The sequence below is a fragment of the Squalius cephalus genome (assembly GCF_949319135.1).
Source record: "Squalius cephalus genome assembly, chromosome: 13".
Lineage (NCBI taxonomy): Eukaryota > Metazoa > Chordata > Actinopteri > Cypriniformes > Leuciscidae > Squalius > Squalius cephalus.
Genome location: NC_137134.1, coordinates 27,415,239 through 27,438,855, shown reverse-complemented (window position 1 = coordinate 27,438,855; position 23,617 = coordinate 27,415,239). Strand labels below are relative to the sequence as shown.

The window sequence follows — 23,617 nt, the reverse complement described above, 5'->3', positions numbered from 1 at the left end:
TGTAAGTAAATATCATTTAAGAGACTGAAAGTAAACTCTACTTAATGAATTCTCTATTAAAAAAGTGAAAAGGTTTACTTTTCAATTTTTTTTCACATTTTTTTTTTAATTCAGTTGTGTTATAGCACTTTTCACCATACAAAAATAATAATTTTTTGGAATGTGTGGCAGCCATCAAATTTTTTTTATATTTACAAAATAGAATTGAAACCATTGGAATCTATTCTTTGTACTTTTGTCAGTTAAATAAATTTGAAAGAAAATGAACAGTTCACAAATTATTGATTTTATTGCATTTTACAAGATGTCAAAACTTTTCTAGATTTTATTGCAGCTTCATACTCTCGTTTATTTTCAAGGCAAGTTTGTAATCTCAAACGATTCTAATATTATCAGAAGGCCAATACATCACATCTTACCAAGCGCATTATTACTACATGCAAATAATTGCTTAATGTTACAGAATATATTGGAAGTTTGTGCATCAGTGTCAGTGACCGGATGCTACTATAGAAGCTTGGATGTGACGACTTCATCTTAAAGAGTTGTAATGCTATATATATCTCTTTTTCATAGTCCTTTATGCCTCTTTTTGTCCAATATAAAATAAACATGCATTATTATATTCTTTGGCCTCATTCTTGACCTCTAGGGGGAAAAAAGTGGTCAGCTCTGCTCCCTATTGATTTGATTCTGCATCTTTATTCAGTTAATCTTGAAGCATAAATCCATTTATGGTTTTTCATTGTCAAGTTTGCTGCATGAATAGAATCTAGTATAAAAACTATTTTCAGAATATGGTGTCTTTATGTGGCTTTCACATGTGCTCAAAGAAGACTATTATAACCGCTGAGAATGAGAATAACATATCTATGAACAAAATCTTACTGACATAACATCCACTTCTTATCATTGTGTAGAAAACAAAATAACTCTATATTTATATTAGATTCTACATTTACTACAGACAGTTTTACCCAGAAAATGTATTCTAGACAATGCCAGGCCATTCAAAAGAAAAGCTTTTAGATGAAAATAAACATATTTTAAAAGGTTTAAAAATGTTTCCAGGAAAAACACAATGTTCTGAGAAGTTGCTGAACACTAGATGAGTGTGAAATGACAGAATGAAAAAGAACTGAGCACGCTCACAAAAATAAATGTGTGAACTTTCCCAGTTCTTCAGTATATATTCCACTCTGCTCTTAGTTTGTCTTTACCTCTCATTACGATTATTTTAGCACATTGTTGCATTCATGGCGGTTGAACCACATGAGTGACCTTCAGCTGTTAAAATCAGCTTAAATTTAGTTGTTTGGTTCAGTTAGTGGCTTTCTTCTTCCAAATTCCCACAAACCATAACGAAACTCCACAGAACAACTAAACCACCAACATCAACTGCATCATCATTTACATTTAATCTTTTAGCAGACGCTTTTATCCAAAGCGACTTACAAATGAGAACAATAGAAGCAGTTAAACTAACAGTAGGACAACAATATGCAGTGCATGACCCTTCTCAGTTTAATCTAACACAGTACTTTTTTTTTTTTTTTTTTTTTAATAGAATAGAAGAGAAAGTGTTAGTATCAAGTGCTGTCGAAAAAGAAGTGTCTTCAGCATCAGTCACTGAATCACTACATGAAAAGCTTTCCAGCAAGAGACTGTCAACTCTTTCCTCTGTGTGTGTGCCAGTTGATCTCATCTCATGAAACGCTGCCATTGTTCCAATTACAGACTGACAAAGATTGAGGGCGGAAGATTGCAGCTGAGAATGAGAAACAACAAGGTTCATTCAAAAGCCAAAAAATGACCAGGCTTGTTTTTCACACAAATGCACTGAAGCAAACAAAGTTATGATTTCTCTCTGTGGTTTGAGTATTGCACCACGTCCAGGCACTTTCTGTCCGCAACTGAAATGCATCGCAATGTTGGTCGTGTGTCAGTATAGGCTATGGTTTTATCACAGCATTTGCTTGCAGTGTAATTGTGTCGCCTAGTCACTGGTAGAGTTCCTGTTTGACTGTATATCATGCAAGGCATCATGTGATCTCCACTGACTGTACATTTGCAAAACAGTAGCTTTTGCGAAATATTTATTTTGTCACATCACCAAATGCTGTCTGAAATCGGGAAATATGGCACTATTTGAAGGGACAGCCATTTGTGGTGGTGTCTGAAACATAGCCTATTGGATATCAAGTGCACTCATTCAATCCCAATTGCACTGCAATAACGAGTGTGTACAACCGGTGTACACTCAACATCTAGAGAATTATACTCATGATACACTGTGAGGTCAGGCCGGATGAATTCCCGCGTCTCGCCAGAAAATGGCGCCCGCAGCTGAATCCTCCCATTTCTAAACCGCTGGTCCACTGTGGCTACAGCGTAATATCATGCTGGCATAAATTACTTTTTATTTAATTATTAAATTGTTTCATTAAGGTTTACACATGCTAGTTTTCATGGCAGAGTTCAAGATAAATCATCTTACTGGAGATGCCAGTTTGCTAGTGTCAAATGATTATTAAAAAGCAAGCACTAAAAGCATCTAGTGCAAAAGCGGCAGCCCTTCCGGCGCTTTGTGTCTGAATTTACTCGTTTTCATTCACTCCTTCAAGTGGACTATTAGTGAAGAAATGTAGGGAATAGTGGATGAGTGTAGGCTATACACAGCCGTTGTGACTAGCGTTGGCTGATATCACCAGCTTTTGTTGAAAAATAAACAACCTTTTTTTATACTCAAATTTCTATTAGAGAGTGCATTTACACATACAGTGAAACCCTGATAACTACTAAAAATTGTCTCATTATAAAAAATATAAAAAATGCAGCACCAACATCAGCACCACCATACTTCTGACCTGACTCTGTTGACTGCTATGACATGGTTCTGTAGCTCGATCTCATATGTTTAGGTTGATTCAGCTAAATTGGTCCTTGGGGTCTATATGACCCCAAGCGACTTTTCTTTAATAAAAAAAAATGGTTCCCTTCATCTCAGTGGAATAAAATTTGGTGACTTTTCCTACATTATCTATCTATACACACAGAAAAAAACTGGGCTTGATTCGGTCGTTCTAAAGGTATGTAAAAAAAAAAGTCACAAATCTGTCCCTTGGGGTCAATATGACCCCACATTGAAATGAATGGGAAAATCGAAGAAAATTTATTTTTTATTTTTCATTTGTCAAAAAAAAAATATAAATCCAGAATAAATCTGAAAATTTCAATAACACAATGAAGTCCTGGTACTAGAGCACAAATGAAATGTGGAACAAACATGACCACTTGCACACACACATGTTCGCGCACACAAACACACACAAAGGTCTGACTCCAAAAGAAAGCATTTTTATAGAAATTGACAAATAAAATCAATAATTCCAGCATAAATCTGAAAATTCTCACACATAAATGAAGGCCTGGTACTAGAGCACTAATGTAATGTGGAATGAACATTATCACAGACACATATGCGCCCACACAGACACAGACACAAATACACACATAGACAGAGAAAGGGTGTGACTGCAATAGAGAGCATTTTTACTGAAATTGTGAAATAAAATCAATAATTTCTGCATAAATCTAAAAAATTTCACACATAAATGAAGGTATGGTATGAGAGCACAAATGCAACGTGGAAAGACCATGACTACACACAGATCAAATACACACAGAGAGACAAACAATAAAGATATTATTGCAAATTTATATAGCATTATTGCAATAATAAGACACTTCAAAAGACCTCAAACAACAACAAAAAAAATTCTAAACTTTTTAAAATACATTAAATCAGTATTTTGTCAATGTTTAAATATGTAATTCATAAAAAAGCTATTATAAGAGCATTAAGTCACATCCAGAAAAATGAATGGATCTCTATGGGGCCTCTGCTGGAAGTATATGGTAATTACACTTTGTGGCTAAAACTATATTAGCTACAAAAAAAACATCTAACCAGCAGATGGCAGAATTATGCATCTAACACCTAGATCAATATCCAGAAACAACCCATAGTTAAATTTGATCATCATTAATGTGTTTTTTTCATAAAAAAACTATATTTCATATGTATGCTAATGGTGTAGTTGAGGAATTTTGCAGTAAATAGGTAAAAAAGTACTTCAAATCCCCCAAAACACAGCATTAATGAATAGATGAGAAGTAAACAAAAAAAAACATATATTATTTGTATAATTAAAAATGTATATTTTTTGTCCAATTTCTCTATCAATTGTTGGGGTCATATAGACCCAAAAGACCAGATTTGTAAACCGGAAACGAAGACCTTATGAGGGTTAATACATGAACATGTAGTTTATCTAGAATCTACTGATTATGCATACTTTTATACAACGCTACTTACAAATGATGGGGAGAAAAACATTCAACACAATACATTTTTCCTACAGAGGCAGTTACAACTTTGTTTTTGTTTCATTTCTCAGCAATTACTGGTACTAGTTATAGATTGATAAATAATAAACCATTCTCATCATCTTGCATCACCAGACCAAATTTCACTAAGGACCAGAGAAAAGAACAGAGTGTCATGAGTGCCTGTTTATTCTCAAACCAGAGCTGGAAACATCTCAAGAAATGGGTGTTTAAAGATGTGACCTTTAAAGCGAAAGACTTACAAACACACTCTAAATATGGAATAATGAATAACCTATTGTAATGAGCGGAGGAAAAATGAGATTCTTCTTACAGCCAGTTCTCACAGCTAGATATCTCTAAAGGAGAGACATCTGAATATTTATGCAGGATTAATTAGCCATTTTATTGAACACAGATAATTCGTTTTTACTGTTTTATCTTCTAAGTTTGAACATATTCAGTCAGATGGTTGTTTAAAGTGCATACAGTATGAACCAAGAGATTTCACATGACCAGATTTTTCCTTTTTTGCCTTTACAAGAACAAAACTAGAAGTGTCGCACAAGTAATAGCGAACCAAATCATCCTTCACTGGGGTGCACCATCTAAAACTGAATCTGATCATGGAAGTAAATTTACAATTGGGGTGTGAAATGCTAAACATCAAATACCACAGTCTTTACAGGTCATAGAGATCTGCACTAATCCAACGTGTGAACGACAACATAAAACAGCAGCTAAGCGGACAAGACCGAAACAGGCGAACTCATTTCTGCCCATGATCTGACTGTAATGAGAGTAAATGGAAGTAAATCCATGGGAATTCCCACTGGAATTCATGACAATATGAATGATAAAAAGCATGACTGGGGTCTCTTATGCTCACGACACAGCAGGCAGTGAAGAACAGCTTTAGGTGTGACTGTATTGCAAAGGGGAAACTTTCCATTGGAAATGAATCTGGGGGAATTAGGCCAGACCTGCTATTAAAATTCAATGTGTTTAAACTTTCTGATTATTATTGGGGTGGTTTCTCCTGGTTTCTCAACATATCACTTATATCAGAAACATGATCAAAGCAGTTAGATCTTAAGTGCATGCACTTCAGTCAATCAACTGGCAAAATTTACAATTTGACCCTCCCACCGACTCTGACTTGCCTGCAAATGTTGAAGCTAGTTTGATACTGTTTAGTTGTTTATGTTCTGCATTATAATTTAGATATGTAAGCTAAACTGCACACCTATTTATGTTATATAGGCCTATTTAAATTATAAATACTTGAATGCAACTTGAATACACTTCCGCAGATGTGTGCTCAACAATCCCATCAGCAACCAGACCAGAAATCTCAACAACACTAAACTCTGTCAGCCATGTGCAAATAGGCTACAATGGATTTAAAATTAAAATAAAACAAATAATTCAGTGAAACACATTTCTGTTTTCTAACATTGCTATTTCTTCTCTCATAAGACTGTATCCACTGTTGTGGTTTTACTGAAGCTGTGATCCGATTGGCTCTCTCTGCTCTGGTGGGCGTGGCTACTGTTGCTGTGCTGGTTTATGAATTAATTTCAACAGAAGAAGAGAGAGCAGAAATAACCATCAAACTCTGATTAATCAGATACTCAGGAAGGTGTTCTTAAACGACTGCTTTGTGTATATATGTAGTAATTATAATTTATTAATAAATGGCATTTAAGTGATTATACAATAATTTTTACTCCATACCAAAAACTACTTTGTTAAAATAAAAATAAAAAACATTTATTTTTTCATTTAAATTGTTTTTGTATATTGCTTTTTTACAATACAAAGTTTTAAAGCAGCTTTACAAAAAATAGTGCTTTACAAACCTGTGATTAATCTGACAATCAATAAATACAGTCTTTTTTTGTATTATTGTAAGATAAGTCTTGTTGCAGAAGTTGTGTAAAAGAATCAGTGGGAAAATGATCAGGATAACAAGATACAGCTGGCATTTTTAATGACGTGTGTATTGCACAACTTCACATTGAGCTGAGGGTGAACGGGCACTCTTGACTCGTATGCTGGAAAATCTCATTCTTTCCAGCTGAGAGGAAAACCAGCTGAACACAGTCACATCAATTATTGTATGAACTTTAGTCAAGTTTATATTACGCAATGCTCTTACTCAGCTACACATTTTTTATGATCTGTGTTTTTTGTTCCCAGAAAGTTGTGCTAAAAATCATTCAACAAATGTTCGTGATAACACTGTTAGAACATTATCCCATAACATTCTTATAAAGTTTTTTAGCGGGAAGCTTCCCATTTGGCATTGGATGTGGACTCAAATGTTGCTCAGATGTTAAATTTTGGTTGAAAGTGAAAACAAAACCTTTGTTTGACATCAAGCTCCAACGTCATTAAATAACTCCAAAAACAGCATTACCAGCTTCACTTATTATAAACCAGATTGACTTTATTTCTGTCATACGTCTACAGACTTCTTGTTGAAATTAAAAGAGGTTTAGATGTTGATGTTTTATTGAAAATAATAGTTTGGTGTCACCATTATGGTGTTCAGTGTTTGCTTAAGGTGGGCAGTTTGACTTCTGATTTTATTTAATTTTTTATATTAATATAAGACTTTTATTAATATAAATGTTTTGCTGCTTGATGATAAAGATATTATCATGTAGTGATCTGATCAACTGATCTCATGTCTAATCTATGTTATTAATAGCAATATGCAATATGTGTTTTTTTTAACAAACTGAATTTTAAAAACACATTGCACACAAATAATTTTGAACAGTTGAAGCTCTTAGACACACTGCAGACGTCAAGAATCAGCGTATAAATCTCAACAACGGTGACATGCATCCTGCAGCAATGCATTCTGGGAGCCATAGATGAGTTTTGTATGATGCACCCAGAATGCATTGCAGCATGGAGCATGTCACCGTTGTTGTTGATTCTTGACATCTGTGTCTTAATGATGGAGTTCATGACCCTAAAAAGGATGATGTGAGAATGTTTTTTTTTCTGTGCCTTAACAAATTCTTTCTTATTCGTTATCTGTCTATAACAAAAACACATAATCCTTAGATTTTAGATGCACTATATGGGATTTTCTGGCAGACTGCCTGATCTTTATTTACAGCTGAATAATTCATTGTTTATAAGACAATAAAAATGATCTCAGTTAGATCTGTTCAGTAACATTACCATCAGTGTTATATGAGTTTAATCTCTGAGAAACTGTTCTGCAGGAGTGTTTGGTGCTGAAACAGATGAAGTGAAGGAGATTCTGTCACTCGAAACCTTCCTCCTGTAATTACCGTATTCATAGTAATAGGTGAACATGTATTTTCAAACTGCGACTGGCTTTATCGCAGTGTCTAACCGGCTAAAATCCAAGAACCCAGTCAACATTTGATCTCACCATGAGCTCCCAGGATACTCATGATGTCATCACATGTGAGGTCCCAGTGAACTAAAAATGTAAAAGCACTGTGTGCTCATTCTGTGAGCTCAACACATGAGTCCACTGTGATATCATTGTGTTAAACTCTCATTCTGTTCATTTATTGCAAAGTTCACTGATCTAAAATGTCTCTAATATTAGTAAGTTATATCACAAACATCCATGTAGAAGTTCATATTTTATTTGCATCAGCAAAGTATTTCAACAATTCTGTTTCATTGTTTATTTTGTATTCTTTTCAGCCCGGTGTTGGCATTTTACAAATATGTCTTTCTGATGGGTGCATTCAGATTCAGTTGTTGTTTTGCTGACTCCTTTTAGACATATCCTTAAAGGGGTGGTTTACTGCCTTTTTTCTTTGCTTGATTGTGTTTATGGGCTGCAATATAACATGTCTTCGTGTTTCGTTTGTTAAAAAACGCCTTATTTTTCATAAATTTCACCTTTATTGTAAGCCGCTTCCTCCTCTGTCATTTGAACGACCGGTTGACTTCCTGAGTCTATGAAACCACTCCCTCAGAAAGAGGCAATGAGCTCAGATTGGTTAGTTCGGCCGGTGTGTTGTAATTGGCTAAACTGCGTCCGGAATCTTCACGCCCATTTCCTTTACGGGCGACAGTTACATGTGCTCCTGGCCCGGGGCCTGTACCATGAAGCCGGATTAGGTGGCTAGCCAGCTATGTTTCAGCTTAGTTTCCGCCAACCCTGCACTGTTAAAAATTTTTTGTAATTTTACAGGAAATTCCTGGCAACTAATTGCAGTAAATTTACAGCAAGTAATATACAGGATTTTTACTGTTTACTTTTACAATAAAGTACTGTATTTATACAGCAGTTGTACTGTGATTATAGTAGCATTATTACAGTAAAATGCTGTAATTTATTTCAATTTACTGTATATTTACTGCAACTCAGTTGCCAGGAATTTCCTGTAATTTCACAGGACAGAATTACAATTTAATATTGTAATTCAATATACTGTATCCTGTTATTTGTAAATATTACAATACAATGCTGCCTGTAATTATCCGTATTAGGCAATTAAAAACACAACAATGATATCTTTTTAATCTTTTATTAAAAACTGTTTTCTTAGGAGGGTGTAAACACTAAACAGGTGCGTTGAGCCCGTATCTCTTCTCTGCTTTGCAGCCCGTCTGGGAGTTGATTCCACAAAAAGTTCTGAAAACCGAGAGAGAGGAAAAAAAGTTAAGTTTTCATATCTGTTAAATAATGACAAATGACAAAATCTGTTGTCAATCCGGGTTCACGACTCCGCAGTGACGCTGCTGACGTAAGACGCTGCTGACGTGTTATCTGGTGCGCCCGAGCTTCGTTTACAGTCTGAGGGAGACGCACGCTGTATTCAAGCTATTTTATATTGTTCCTCTGTGTCGAAATCCTTAGACATGTTTGCGAAGATTGTTTTGTTTACAGCGTGCGTCTCCCTCAGACTGTAAACGAAGCTCGGGCTCACCAGATAACACGTCAGCAGCGTCTTACGTCAGCAGCGTCACTGCGGAGTCGTGAACCCGGATTGACAACAGACCCAGAAGAGAATACAATGCTGAATAAAGTCGTAGTTTTTGTTATTTTTGGACCAAAATGTATTTTCGATGCTTCAAAACATTCTAACTAACCCACTGATGTCACATGGACTACTTTGATGATGTCTTTATTAGCTTTCTGGACATGGACAGTATACCGTACATACATTTTCAATGGAGGGACAGAAAGCTCTCGGACTAAATCTAAAATATCTTAAACTGTGTTCTGAAGATGAACGGAGGTCTTACAGGCTTGGAACGACATGAGGGTGAGTCATTAATGACATCATTTTCATTTTTGGGTGAACTAACCCTTTAAAATTTAGAATTACATTGGCTTTTACATTGTTTTTTTGTAAATAACATCATTGCATGCATGTATGCACTGTCGAATGGCGCTTTGGACAAAAGCATCTGCTAAATACCTTAACCACACTTCAAAGTGTTTTATTTAATTAATTAATGAAAGTCGTAATGTTAAACTGCTGTCCGTCAGACTCTTCTGTTTACACATAAATGTCCTGTATGGGAATACCAACTCTAGGTAGAACAGACACTTAACAGTAATAGCTGGGTCTCCATCCAACTTTTTAATGCACATTTTAACCATTTGAAAAAGAAATCCTGACCTGGCTGAAACGGTTAAAATTCACAATATATTTACAATCGGAGTTATATTAATAAACACCCTGATGCTTCAGAGCTTTATAATGGCAGTGGATTGCAACATAAGTTTGAAGCTCAGAAAAGTGCATCTATCCATCATAAAAGTGATTCACACAGCTCTGAGGGGTTAATAATAAAGGCCTTCTGAAGCAAAGCAATGAGTTTGTAAAGTTTTAAATATTCATATTTTTCGTACATGAAGTAAAATAACTAGCTTCCGGCCAAAAGAACAATAACATACAGATTTTACTCTAAAGCGCAACTTATGCGAGTAATACAACGTACTGCTGATATTTACACTACGCCATGACACACTACGCTACTTCTGACGTCATGAGTTGCGCAAAGTTGCACTTTGAATGCAAGTAGACTGCGTATGGCCGTTCGGCCGTAAGCTAGAATTTTACTTTGTAACGTGTTAAATATGGATATTTTTCTTACACAAACTCTTCAGGTGGTGGTGGTGGCGCAATGGATAAGACACATGCCTTTGGTGTGAGAGACCCGGGTTCGAATCCACTGTGCGACACCAATGTGTCCCTGAGCAAGACACTTAACCCCTAGTTGCTCCAGAGGCGTGCGACCTCTGACATATATAGCAATTGTAAGTCGCTTTGGATAAAAGCGTCAGCTAAATGAATAAATGTAAATGTAAATGTAAATGTCTTCACTTCAGGAGGCCTATTTTAACCCCTCAGAGCCGTGTGGAGCACTTTTATGATGGATAGATGCACTTTTTTGAGCTTCAAACTGATCCACTGCCAATGTAAAGCTTGGAAGTGTCAGGTTTTGTTTTTGTATAACTCAGATTGTATTTGTCAGAAAGAATGGTTTGAAGGCAAGTAAATCATGGGGTAATTTTCATTTAAAAGTGAACTACCCTTTTAACAAAATAAGGGAAGAATATACCTTGTACAATTAAGCAAGGTGTGCTGGGTAGGGTCTCTCTCTGGATATCAGCAGCTGTGGCAGAGGGCTAGGGAATACAAAATGTAAACATTACCAAATGTATTACCAATTACACAACAAATACCAATTACAAATCTATTATTATTTTAATATTCCATACAGTCTGCCAGGCAGCCACATATAATTTGAGAAAAACAAAATGGTTAACTTGATTTTAATACTACTGATAATTTGCTGCCTTCGCTGAAGACAAAGAGAGCAGTGAAAGCCTTTCAACAGAACCCAGGCTCCGAAAAAATATTTAATGACGATGATGGTTGGAGGTTTAAGTTGCGCACGCGCAGTTTGTTTTATATAAAGACAGATTACATGACTGCTCTTTCACCCTGGTTGGCCAAGCACAAAGTAAAGTTATAACATCTGAACAGATGCTATATTCAGCTTTTATCACAGCTATAGCTAACTTACAGAATTAAATTAAGATACCAGCAGTCATTTAATTGAAGCCCATATTTCAAATAACAATTTAACGTTTGTAAACACAAGCAAACGTTATTTGAAATATGGGCTTTAATTAAATGACAATGCTGGTATCTTCATTTAATTCTGTAACGTTAAGTATTCAGCGACCGTAAAATATACAAGCTAACGTTACGTTTATGCTAAGTGTGTAAACCACCACGACTTCAAGACCCCCGATTACAAAACAGCAAAACAGAAGTCCTAATACTTAGCTAACGTTACAACAGCCTGCCCGGTAGCACGTGTAATCAATGCAATAATAATCTGAGCTAAGGAAGCTCACGGGGCTAACGTTAATGCTTATTTTTACAGTCTGTGCTAACATTATTTGAGCTATCGTCATTGTGGTGGTTTTCCATTCACGTTAACAGTTACGTTAATTTACAAGCTCAGCTCGACTCGATTCTACTCACCATGTTTGTTTTTCCATTGTGAATATCTAGTGTCTTGTACCTGATGTGATGTGGTAACTTAGCCTAAGTTACCTTTTCCCTTATGGATTGAAGACGGCGCCACTTCAGCGGGGTCAGTTCAATTTATACCGGGAGTGAGCGAGTCGAGTCGGGGCGAGTTGAGCTAACGTTATAGGGATCTAACTTTACTCTAGCCAATGTCACTGAGAAATATACCAAACAAAAAATAGTGAATATCTCGTACCTTACACCTGCATGTGGTTCCTTTTCCGTATGGATTGAGAAAGAAGACGCCACTTCACCGCGGTCAGTTCACGTTGTTTTTAGTCGACTCGGGGCGAACGTCACTGAAGCTAATGTCACTGAAATATGCCAAACGAAACAATCAGCAGCACTCACTCATATCAACGGTATTAATATATCCATATACTTATAAAATAGATTTCATGTTAACGTTTCATACCTGAGATGTGTTCTTCTTCCAAAAATGTTTGATTCTCTGGTGCCGTTGGCCGCGCGCAATTTCAAAATTCAAACAGCAACGATCCCACAATGCTATGCGGTGGCTGTAAAATAATGCTTCTACAGTGTAGTTACAATAAAATTACAGGACTGTCCATAAATTTCCCATCATGCATTTGCATTTACAATAAAAACATGAATACAATATGTTGTTGTAAAATTTATTGTAAAAATTACATCAATTGCTAACAGTGTGGGTTTTAGGTACTATGAAAGTAGCTCAGCTTTAATCTGTGTTCGTTGCCATGGTATCTTACGCTGCACGGCTAACCTGCTCCGGGGCAGGTTATGTTCTGGATTCAAGATCTCAGACTGAAGTTTGACCAATCAGCTGAGAGCAAAGAAACATATAGGTGACGTAACTTATTCCAAGTGTCTGTTGCAATGACTTCACCTTTTCTTCCAAATCCGGGTGGACATCTCAGCGCAAATTGTTTGACGAGCACTTCGTAGAGAAAGAGTTTTTAGCCAGACAAAATCCCCTTGCCTTAACTGATAGTTACTTGTATGAAAGATACAGATTTCCCGCGGAAGGAATGTCTTATCTTTGTGAACTTCTTGAGCCGCACATAAAGAATTTAACACGTCGAATTCATGCACTTACTGTACCGCAAATATTGCATTGCGTTTTTTTTTGTTTTTTTTTTGCAAGTGGTACATTCTTGCACGGTGGGTGACGCACAGAAGCTAGGGGAAAACACCATTCAAACCATTCGTAAGGTGGTCCTCGCTCTGCAGGAGTACTACATGAATAGTTTCATTAATAGTGTTCCCCGGACATTTATCGACCATGTCCATAAAAGAGGGCTTTTATAAAATTGCCAGAAAGATATATTGATAGGGTAACATCACATGAACACTTTTTTTAAACAAATTTCACAAATGTACTATACAATATAATACATGTTAAGAATTATTTTTAATATTTTATTATTATTCTGTTAATCTTATGATAGGATTCCCAAGTCATTATTGCCATAATGTTCAGGTAGAGATGATGTGAATTCTACGAGATGAATCTTTAAATTAATAGTAACATTAACAGATATAACAATGATTTACTAAACATTTCATCTGCAGACGACTTGTGGTCATGAACGTATGATCACAAGTTTGGATGCCAAATGGCCTGGCTCCAGTGCTTGTCTCACGAATTTTCCGTGAGTCTGTGTTGTGTCAGCACTTTGAGGAAAGCAAGTTAAATTTGGTACAATACAAAACACTGTTAATTTGAACTGAGCTAGAAAAACTTACACAATAACCCCCTATCATGACCCTCAGACAGGGCCACAGCACCGCTTCAGTGTGGCCCTCAGTAAAACCAGAGTGAAGATAGAGATGACCTTTGGCCTCCTAAAGGCACGTTTCAACAGTGTTCGGCCCTTAAGTCACCAGAGCGGGCATCACAGATAGTGGCTGCATGTGCCATTCTGCACAATATAGCCACCAGTAGAAAGGAGCGAGAAACACCACAAAACCAGCTTCTCCCCGATGAAACTGACCCGATCACACTTGACCACCCAGCTGGTGCAGATGTAGATGCAATCACCATACAATATTACACTTAATAAAAGCACACTGAAACTGCAGATAGGTCTCACACTGTTTTATTGGTTTTGTGGGATGGGAAGGAGAAAGAGAGCAAGAGAAAGTTGCATTAATAAATATTCATACTAAAGTGTTACTTGGTTAAATAAGTTATACATACTATATATATATATATATATATATATATATATATATATATATATATATATATATATATATATATATATATATCCTCAGCTCACAGTCAGCTCCTTTAGTGTGCAGTCTAGTTCAAGACTCCTTTAGTGAGCAGTCTAGTTAAAGACTCCTTTAGTGTGCAGTCTAGTTCAAGTCTCCTTTAGTGTGCAGTCTAGTTCAAGACTCCTTTTGTACAGGGCCCTGACTGAGTCTGTTTCCACCTGAAACATAATTCCACCACGAACATTATCATTACAAGTTTTCTGGAGGCTCATCAAATCACAAAAAGTTCCTTGACTTCCTACAAACACAGGACTGACTGTAATTTATGTCAAGGGTTTTAAATCCTTACACATTTCTTCTGAAGGCCATTGAGGTAGAGGCCTCAGTTTCTGGGGCAGGTTGTGAAAAATCCTACAATAAAAGAGATGTGTAAGGGCCAGTCCCTTTTTATGCCACACATTCAAATGTTTGCCATAATAAAAAGCCCAGTGCATTCACATCAGCAACTGTCTGAGAACACACAGACAGAGTGTCTTCATTTCCTCCACCCTAATAAATAAAAATAGGCCAATGTAAAGCATAGCTGTTGTAAAGCAGGTTAGTTTGGTGTTCTGTCTGCTGCATACTGACCTCTGTGTGGGAGACTGTGTGTGTGTGCTGGCTTCAACAGGGACACTGTATTTCCCTCTACTGCAGAACATACAGTCAGCCATATTTAAAACTTAAAAAAGTAGTAATGTATTGCACACGTACCCAGTGTTACTTGCTTAGAGGAGCCAGCACCAGGGTCAGATTGTACAGCACCTGTAATCCCATCCACAATCGTCCGTCCCTTATTGCCAACTCCTCCGCCAGTATATTCTGAATTTAACTCTTTATTTCTGTTTTCTGCAAACAAGTGTTTGTGATAAAATGTTCACAAAAGTAATAAAATGTTGTGGTAAATACTCACCACTTGAATTATATTTTTATATTTTGTCTTTATCTGCTGCCAAGAACATTTGGAGTTGGGGTTGCATCTAAAAATCAATGAATATGAATTTTTCTTAGTACATGCACATTTTATATATTATAAAAATAGGCTATAGGCTATATTACACGTATAGGCTACACATACATACATAATTTTACATAAATATAGAACGTATTTGTTTAACTTACACATTAACAATCAGCAATCTTTCTCCAACAGTCTTCTCTTGCTTTGGCCGCAGAGACAGTATTGTTTCGAGCTTGAAATACATTTTTAAATTCATCGTAATTATGAATGATTATCTCTTGCTCCTCCGCGGAAAAATCGCGACCCGCGATTGGTTGTTCAGTGTCGACGTCACTCTTTCATGTGCACGCGCGCGTGGAGTAATCATAGCTTGTCTTGAGGATCAAAGCCTGAGTTGACAGAGAAAGTTGATGAGCTGCATCATGGTACCAATAAAGCCTGATTGCATCGGTTTGGTTTTGTCAACTCAAAACTTATCCCGTAACCCCGAGTTTGTTCAGCTACCTTCATGATACAGGCCCCCGGTCAAATGTAATGGTGTCAATATTGCCTCATCAGTTTGAGCCAGAATCAGACCCAGAGAGCGGTGATGAAGAGAGTCAAGCAGAACCTCCGCAAACACGGCTCTTACTAAACGTTTCTGAATGGTAATTTTTTTTTAATTATTATTATTTTCTCAAAGAATTTCCACACGCTGATACTTGAAAATGCTACTGCTGTTTGTTAGCTTTTGAGATACGCTTTCCCCCTGATTAAACATTTAATATAACTGAATACAGGACTGAGTAATACCGTTTTTTAAACATATTTTATTGATAGAATGAACAACCGTTTAACTATTCACAAAACTTACCGGTAGTTTAGCCTACTCAGTTTGTCGTTTTCTTTAGGTGTAGGCTACATGTGATAACAGCAGCTGAAGTTTGCTGTTGCGATAATTTTTTGAAGTTTGTACACGTTTCTTATACACACAAAATAACATCGAACTAACTAGCTACTATAACCAAACAGCTTTGGCATTGGTTTGCGTTCTTGATCAAATAAAAAAATTACGTCATAAAGTAGCTATACATGGAAAATACGTTTACAAAATTTGTACATATTACAAATTCGGGTCCAAAATGTTTATACGCATCTGTCATATACTAAAGCCAGCGCTGGCATTTTTTTACATCCTTGATAAAACTAAAACATTACGTCTTAAATTATACAGGCAAATACATTTAAAATGATTAAATCTTACTTGCAGGTTGTGGCCTCTGGTTTTAAAGCTGTAACTGCTTCATGTTGGAGTAATAGTTTCTTGTTGAATCCGACATTGAACTCGTGTAGATTCTGGAAGCTGTCTTCCGTAAAATGCGCAGCACAGAGAGCTAAACTACGATTGTAATTGTCAGGAACATAATCAAACTTAAATTTGCTACTTAAACGAACTACAGCGTCTGTAGGAAGCCTGAACACAGAAGACCTGACAGCTACAGCTCTCTCCACTATAACTCCTCCTCTTCGACAGCAGAACATGTTCCGGAGGGAGGGTTGATGTAAATGTATGGGTTAGTTACGTATAAAACCCGGGAAGTATCTCGTTGTAGTCCCATTCGAGTCGTTTTTGTAGGCATTAAACTTCCTGATTTTTAAAAGACAATATCTCCGCTTACGTTGAACTTTCAGCGCAGCAACTTTGCAGATACTGTTCATGCACCAACAGCAACATTACACAGTATTTAAAATGAAAAAAGTGAAATAGCAATCAACCACCCCTTTAAACACTGAGTAATATAATGCACTGTGATGTCAGGCCGAATTGATTCCCGCGTCTCACCTGAAGATGGTGCCCACTGCTGCCTAATCATTCATCCATCCATCCATCCATCCAGTCTAATGTGGCTAACAGTGTAATATCATGCAGGCATAAATTGCTTTTTAATTGATTATTGAATTGTTTAATTAAGGTTTATACATGCATTTCCATGACAGAGATCAATATATATCTTTTCATCTTGCCAGTTTGATAGTTTGCTAAGTTTCAGATGATTATTATATTAAGCACTAACTTTGAAAAGCTCAGAAAACTGTTGCTACGGCATTAAGAGACGTTTGCCGCCAAATTAAAATTAAGGAATGTTAAGGATAAGTTGTATAGAGCAATAATCTTCATTAACGCACTCTTTTAACACAGATATTTAAAAGGACAGGATGGATTTCTTCAGGTGAGTGAAATTCTTTATTGTCATTCATACACAAATTAATATCTTTATATGAACGTTTATTTAAATGACTTATGGGCATAATACTAATTCACAATAGTGAATAATCAAAGGCACAACACACACTTCACAAGTACAAGAAGTGCAATCAAGCTTTTTTTTTTAAGTGCAATAAGGCGGTTTATCAGGCAAACACTTAAGAATGAATACAAAGGCATTTCAAATCACATTTACAAATTGACATTCAGATTTAATGACAAAAACATGAGCATAAATATGAGCCTGAGCATTAACCCAATACTGGTGTTAAAGGTATTGTAGGGCTGAACAAATATGAACTCTCTACTGCCCTAATACTTCAAAAAGCATTTTGGTAAACATTTGAATTAAACGTGGCACAATGGCCTTCATCATCACAGTATGCTAATGCCTATGTAGTGCAAGGGATTCATCAATATGCTGATTGAGGACTGTTGGGACACTCCAGGCACAGGATGGTTCTGTCGGGAGAGACAGAGTCGTTTGCACCTCAATCTGTACTATTCGCTTCACAGGACATAGACATACAGTACTGTAGATGCTTTCAACTGCATACTGTTTATTTACTAGTGTGTTCTAATATGTAACTATGCCATGTTTGGTATCATCTGACAGCTTATACACTGAAATGAATGGTGGTGAACTTAATAGAGATATTAAAGTATCCTAATGTACAATCTTGGTACTATTGGTTAAACATGCATTGAGGAGAATATGTTAATGTTCTTCTCCCCCTCTGGATCTCCACCCATTTGCCTCATCTTTTGGTTTCGGTATTCCACTCATGTTTAACAATGCTTTGCTCAAGGTATAAGAAGGAAAGGTAACTGTTGATCTAGGAGAAAGGCCACTCCCGCACACCGGTGCGTAACCTCATACTACAAGAAAGGCTTTTACGGCCTATTCTTCATTATTTGTTACAACTGAGTCATCCATCATCCAGTCAAGGAACTTTTCCTCTGCGGTCACCCTACAGGTTGGAAGTGGAATTGTCCATTACCGCTGTCGTAAATAATTTCTCCGCCCGCAGCCTACTGTCACACGCACACTCGCTGTTTATCTAGCACCGGCTTTATAATGAACGATGTCCACAGACAAGGTAGAGTATGTTGCATGATTTCATGCAAGTATGATGTATTGCGACATCAGAAACGAAGAAAAACGAAATAATGACTATTGTAACGCTTGACGTAAAGCAAGTCAAATTTGTAGGTTTCTTATGTCTCATTCAAACTACGGAAACGCGGACATAGCGTGGTTATAGCAGATAAAGGACCGCAAAGTGGAGGCATAAGTGCCTTTCACCCTGTTACGACTTGATGAACCACTGAAACGATTTTGGAAACATTATTTTAAGGTAAAAAATGTTACATAGTGTTGCTTTAAAAGACCTAGAACATTTTTGGGCCATCTGACTCGTCTGTACTCTTCTTTGTTTTTCCAACCCATTATAGCAGTCAGCATCAAGTGCCATATATCATTTTAAACAGGAAAACTTGAACTTTCAATCTAGCTCATTCAAATTCCCAATTTTAAATTTATTTTTTGTAAATTTATTTTACTTTTCTTAATTATAAAGAAAAACATAGAAAGTTATAACATATATAGAAAGTTATACTTGGATATTCTAGATGTCAAGATGAAATTATGTCGACATTTAACGATCCCTAAGCAAGGTTTGCTTTTATTACAATATTATTATAATTATAGGCGAATTTTATATATATATTATATTTTAACTATATATTAACTATATAAGTATTATTTAAATTTAGAAACGGAACTCTTGGCTGCACCAGTTATCTCCATTGGACGCAATTCCACTGAGTCATTGTGTAGCGACTCGTTTGAAAACATACATTTCAGTGCCTCATTCGATGTGTAAAGCAGTTGTATAATTGCTTTTGATTTGTGTTATGCTGTGTCAAAGAGTGCAGTTAAAATGTCCAAATAAAGATTCTAATTGGTGGTGCAAAAGACCAAAACCTATGTTCATTGGGCGAGTAGATGAAAGTTAAAACCAATCTGGGGACGGGGTGAGATTAAGCATCAACAATTGTTCATATTTGGCTCAGAGGAACAAAACGCACGCGATTCTTTGACAATGCTGATCAAAACTTGATGACGCAATCACGTTACCTACTCTTCAACGAATCTCCTTTACAATACTTTTTTAAAACATACAGATTGGATTAGCATTTCAAAAGTTAAAACATTTAAGAACAATGGTTATTTAACACCACATGTGGCTGTTTCTATCTTTAAGGATGTCAGTTTAACTGTAAAATTTGCGGTCCAACTGCGGTCCTCATTTCAGTCCTCATAATTAGCAGTTGAATTAATGATGACCCAGCGCTGATGGATAAAGTTTCTCAATTTTACTGCCTGTCATGATTCCTGTCTGTGTTCCCCTGTCTTTTTCCATGTTTGGTAGTTTCCCGTCATGTTTAATGTTTAACTAGTCTCCTCAGGTGTTTTAGATTGGCCACGCCCCCTTGTTATCTTGTTTAGCTTGTTGTCCTGTGTATTTCAGCCCTGTGTCTTGTTCAGTCTTTATGAGTTCATGATGTTGTATGTAGGTTGTCCTGTTCCCTATTCTGTGTCTGTCAAGTTGAGTTTATTTAATAAAAGATTTCTGCTGCACGTGGATCCTGTTTCCTCCTATGTTTCAACCGCATCGCTACACTGCCACTTTGTCTAAATATATATATTAAGAATATGATGGGAGTTACAGAGTTAACCAATAAGAGTACATACCTTCCATCATATAGGAATACGATACATTGAATAACAAGTCCATATATGGTCAGTTTCTGGCTAGCTTACCACTAGTACATCTGCAGCTAAGAGGACTTTAGTCTGTATTATAATAGGGAAAAATAGGAGACCATTACCCATCCTAACCTAGAGGTCCACATAATGAAGAACAGATGTGTCCCCCAAGCAAAAAAGTGAAATGGCTATGGCTAGTGTCTTCATCAAACTGGACTCGTGGCCTGCTGCATATTCACTCCAACAGGAACCTCTCCATTTATCGGTACAATTGCTGAATTATTCAATCGGTTTCTTCTAGAATCTGAAAAACAAAGACATAAAAAAAAGGAAGATCTGTAGTCAGATGTCAAAACTTATGACATCTCATTCTCACACCAAGTAACATGACTTTAATAGACTTGGAATTTAGTGCATATGAACTTCCTGGTCCTTTTTGGAGACTCACACTAAAGGACGAATCTACTTTCATTATTTGGAAAAAAGTAGAAAGAAGATACTTCCGCAGAAGAAATAAAGCTAAGTTTAGCACAACATAAGAGCAAGTAAACAATGACAAAATGTTTATTTTTCAAAGAAATGGCTGAAGTCACTTTAACTGATAAAAAAGTCATATTGGAAGAGTTGATTTACTCACCACTGACAGTAACACTGAATTCCCAGCAAATGTTCTTTCCGCATTTGCTGCAGACGTTTAGATGATAAACTCCAGTGTCGCTGGTTCTGGTGTCTTTGATGGTGAGAGATCCAGTTTGATGGTGCAGCTCCAGTCTGCCTCTGAATCTTACATCAGCACCGTATGAAGTCTTACTGATGTCTCCATTCATTCCGGTTGTGAGAATTTTCTCTTCAAATCTCCACTCCACCTTCTCATCACTTTCTACCTTAAAATCAGTGATTAAAACTAAACATTCTCCCGCCATCACTGACACTGTCTTGGGACCGGACTCACCTGGAGAACAAACAGAGCAAGTTACTTGTACAGACACGGATACTGATATGTCACTTGATATGGCTTAAATTTACTGCATTTAATAAATATAGTATTATACATGTGAACAAAATTAAATGAGATGTTATAAAGACATCCTGGTGTTTCCAAAATTATATTGGTGTAATTGGTTCCTGGACCCCAATTTGAAAACACATGTTCTGTACAATCCAAATTCAGAAAATTAACTTGATGTGCATATGCAAACTGCCGCTCGTTCACTAAAACTTTTTGCAAATGGAAATATGTGACGTTCTCACATTTACAGATAATGATACAACCGTAAAATGTAAGTTATGTGCTGAGGAAATATGTATGAAACATTAAACAGATGCACACATCTATCAAAGCAACTGACGGGAAAAGGCGAAGACGTGTTAAAGTATTAGTTTGTCTAAAATGCTTGATATAAAGCATTCTTAGCTTGCCTTGTATCGTGTATTTTCATCTCACTCCATGTCCTCCTGTATTTTTCTGATACCTTTTGTCTATAGAAATGCGTTAATTTACTACTGTAAAGTGACGTGACGTCTTTTGTGAATGATTTCTGTTCACTGTATGCAGACCTGATTAACTGATAATCAAATTCATTGTAGATCGGTTCATTCAGCTGTTTTTGCAGAGCTTTTCATTTTTTTATTTAATTTGGTGCAAGGAGGGGACATACATTTTGCTATTTTATTTAGCAATTATGTATTGCAATATTAATAGTACTACTAATGAAACTTTCTTAAAAGGAAATCGAAAGACTCACAAGAACTGAAAACTCTGAAGTTCCTGTATGATGTCCTCTTGCTGCTGATGATCTGTAGATTATAAGGTCCAGATGTGATGTTACTGATGGTCAGAGCTCCAGTGTTCTTGTTCAGCCTCAGTTTGTCTCTGAATCTCTCGTCTGCATCAGCATATGTCGTCTCTCCGGTCTCTCCGATCAGTTGAGCGATGAGATTGTCTTGATCTCCAAACATCCACAGGATCAGATCATCTCTCTGTACTTCAGTATCAGGGTTTAGGGTCACATTCTTTCCCCTCATCCCTATTGTCTTCAACACTGTCACATTTGTGACAGCAGCACAAGAACAAGAGAAATATAGAGAAAAGGTTTCCATTATATAAGTTCCTGTACATGTGAACATCAGAGTTTGACAGTACTTCACAAAGATTATTCAGATAGGGATTTAAAATCAGCTTGAAAATGAACCGTACATATTACTTTGCTGCCTCAAAGACCATTAATCCAGATGGGAAGACTGTACCTCTGACAGTAACATTGCATCTCTTGATTTTGGTCAATTTCCTGCTGATGATCCTCAGAGTATAAACTCCTGCGTGTTCAGTTGTGATGTTTCTGATGGTCAGTGATCCAGTGTTCTCGTCCAGCTGCAGTCTGTCTCTGAATTTCCCATCAGCAACGTCAAATGTGGAGATCTTTACAATCCCTCCTTTGATTTCAGCAATGAGAGAGTTTTCATCTCCAAACTGCCACAGCAACTCATCTTTTCTCTGTATTGCAGCATTAGTCCTCAGAGTGACAGACTCTCCCTCCTTGGCTGACACTTTCTTCACTTTATTTCATGGTAGCAAATAGAAACAAAGAAATTAGGAGATTATGTGACATGTGAGTCAGTAAAGCTTCATTGAGGATGTGTGTGTGTACTGGTAGAATATTTTTAACAAATACAACATATACACTGATGAGCCAAAACATAAATGACAAGTCACTGGTGAAGCAAATATCTTTGATCATCTCCTAACAAGGCCACATATTAAGGTCTGGGTAGATTAGATGGTAAGCAAACAATCAGTTCCCATAATCAACGTGTTGATGCATGACAAACGGGCAGCAATAAAGATCTGAGCGACTTTGACAAGGGCCTTATTGTTATGGCAAGAGTATTTCTGAAACGGGTGTGTGTTCTCACGGTCAGCAGTGTTGAGAATTTTCCAAGAGTGTCCAAGGAGGGACAAACTATAAACTGGCGACAGTTGTGCGTCAGGGGATCATATCACTTGAGCCTCTGGTGAATAAAGAGCAGCAGCCTGACTGCTATGGTCAAAGCAAACTTGAGAAAAAGAAAGTATTAAGCCATGGTTTAACTGCACTATAGGCTGAGTCCTAGTTTACCTTACATGTGCACTTTATAATTTTATTTTGTATCGCCTCTTTTGATCCCACAGAAAGGCCTGTTGACGGGGCTGTTTGTGTGACAAAAGTATTTTTTTCACCCTTTTATTGATGAACAGTGTTACATTGTTTGAGAAATTATTTGCTCCAAGTGAGAATGTTAGTGTGAAATTGAACACTACAGTATATGCCAAAGTTGTTTTCAATAAAAAAACATTTGCAGAAAGCAAGCCAATCCACTTTTCCATGTTGATAAGAGCATTAAAATGAGAAAAAAAATGAGACAAAGGGAAATCAAGGGACATTTAGAATAGATAATGTGCGATT

General features: G+C 36.6%; 2 protein-coding genes and 1 long non-coding RNA gene across 5 annotated transcripts in view; all 3 read right to left on the bottom strand.

Annotated features, from left to right (window-relative positions):
- LOC307169806 (muscle M-line assembly protein unc-89) overlaps nt 1-23,617 on the bottom strand; it is a 536,691-nt gene that overhangs the window by 422,617 nt on the left and 90,457 nt on the right. The window lies entirely within an intron of this gene.
- On the bottom strand, nt 14,290-14,968 carry LOC307170167. 2 transcript variants are annotated; one of them, XR_013823307.1, is made up of 3 exons: nt 14,910-14,968; nt 14,506-14,567; nt 14,290-14,374 (listed from the first exon to the last, which is right to left on the bottom strand). It is a non-coding gene; the product is annotated as an uncharacterized lncRNA (long non-coding RNA). The 2 variants fall into 2 exon arrangements; XR_013823308.1 differs by lacking the exon at nt 14,910-14,968 and adding an exon at nt 14,787-14,878.
- Nucleotides 17,370-23,617, bottom strand: part of LOC307169809 (uncharacterized protein) — a 294,785-nt gene continuing 288,537 nt past the window's right edge. For both annotated transcript variants that reach the window (XM_079890625.1, XM_079890626.1), the window contains 4 exons: nt 22,422-22,730; nt 21,920-22,216; nt 20,812-21,126; nt 17,370-20,478 (listed from right to left, as the gene is read on the bottom strand). In XM_079890625.1, the coding sequence (XP_079746751.1) occupies nt 20,381-20,478; nt 20,812-21,126; nt 21,920-22,216; nt 22,422-22,730 (1,019 nt within the window). In that variant the 3' untranslated portion in view covers nt 17,370-20,380. The remainder of the gene's footprint in view (nt 20,479-20,811; nt 21,127-21,919; nt 22,217-22,421; nt 22,731-23,617) is intronic.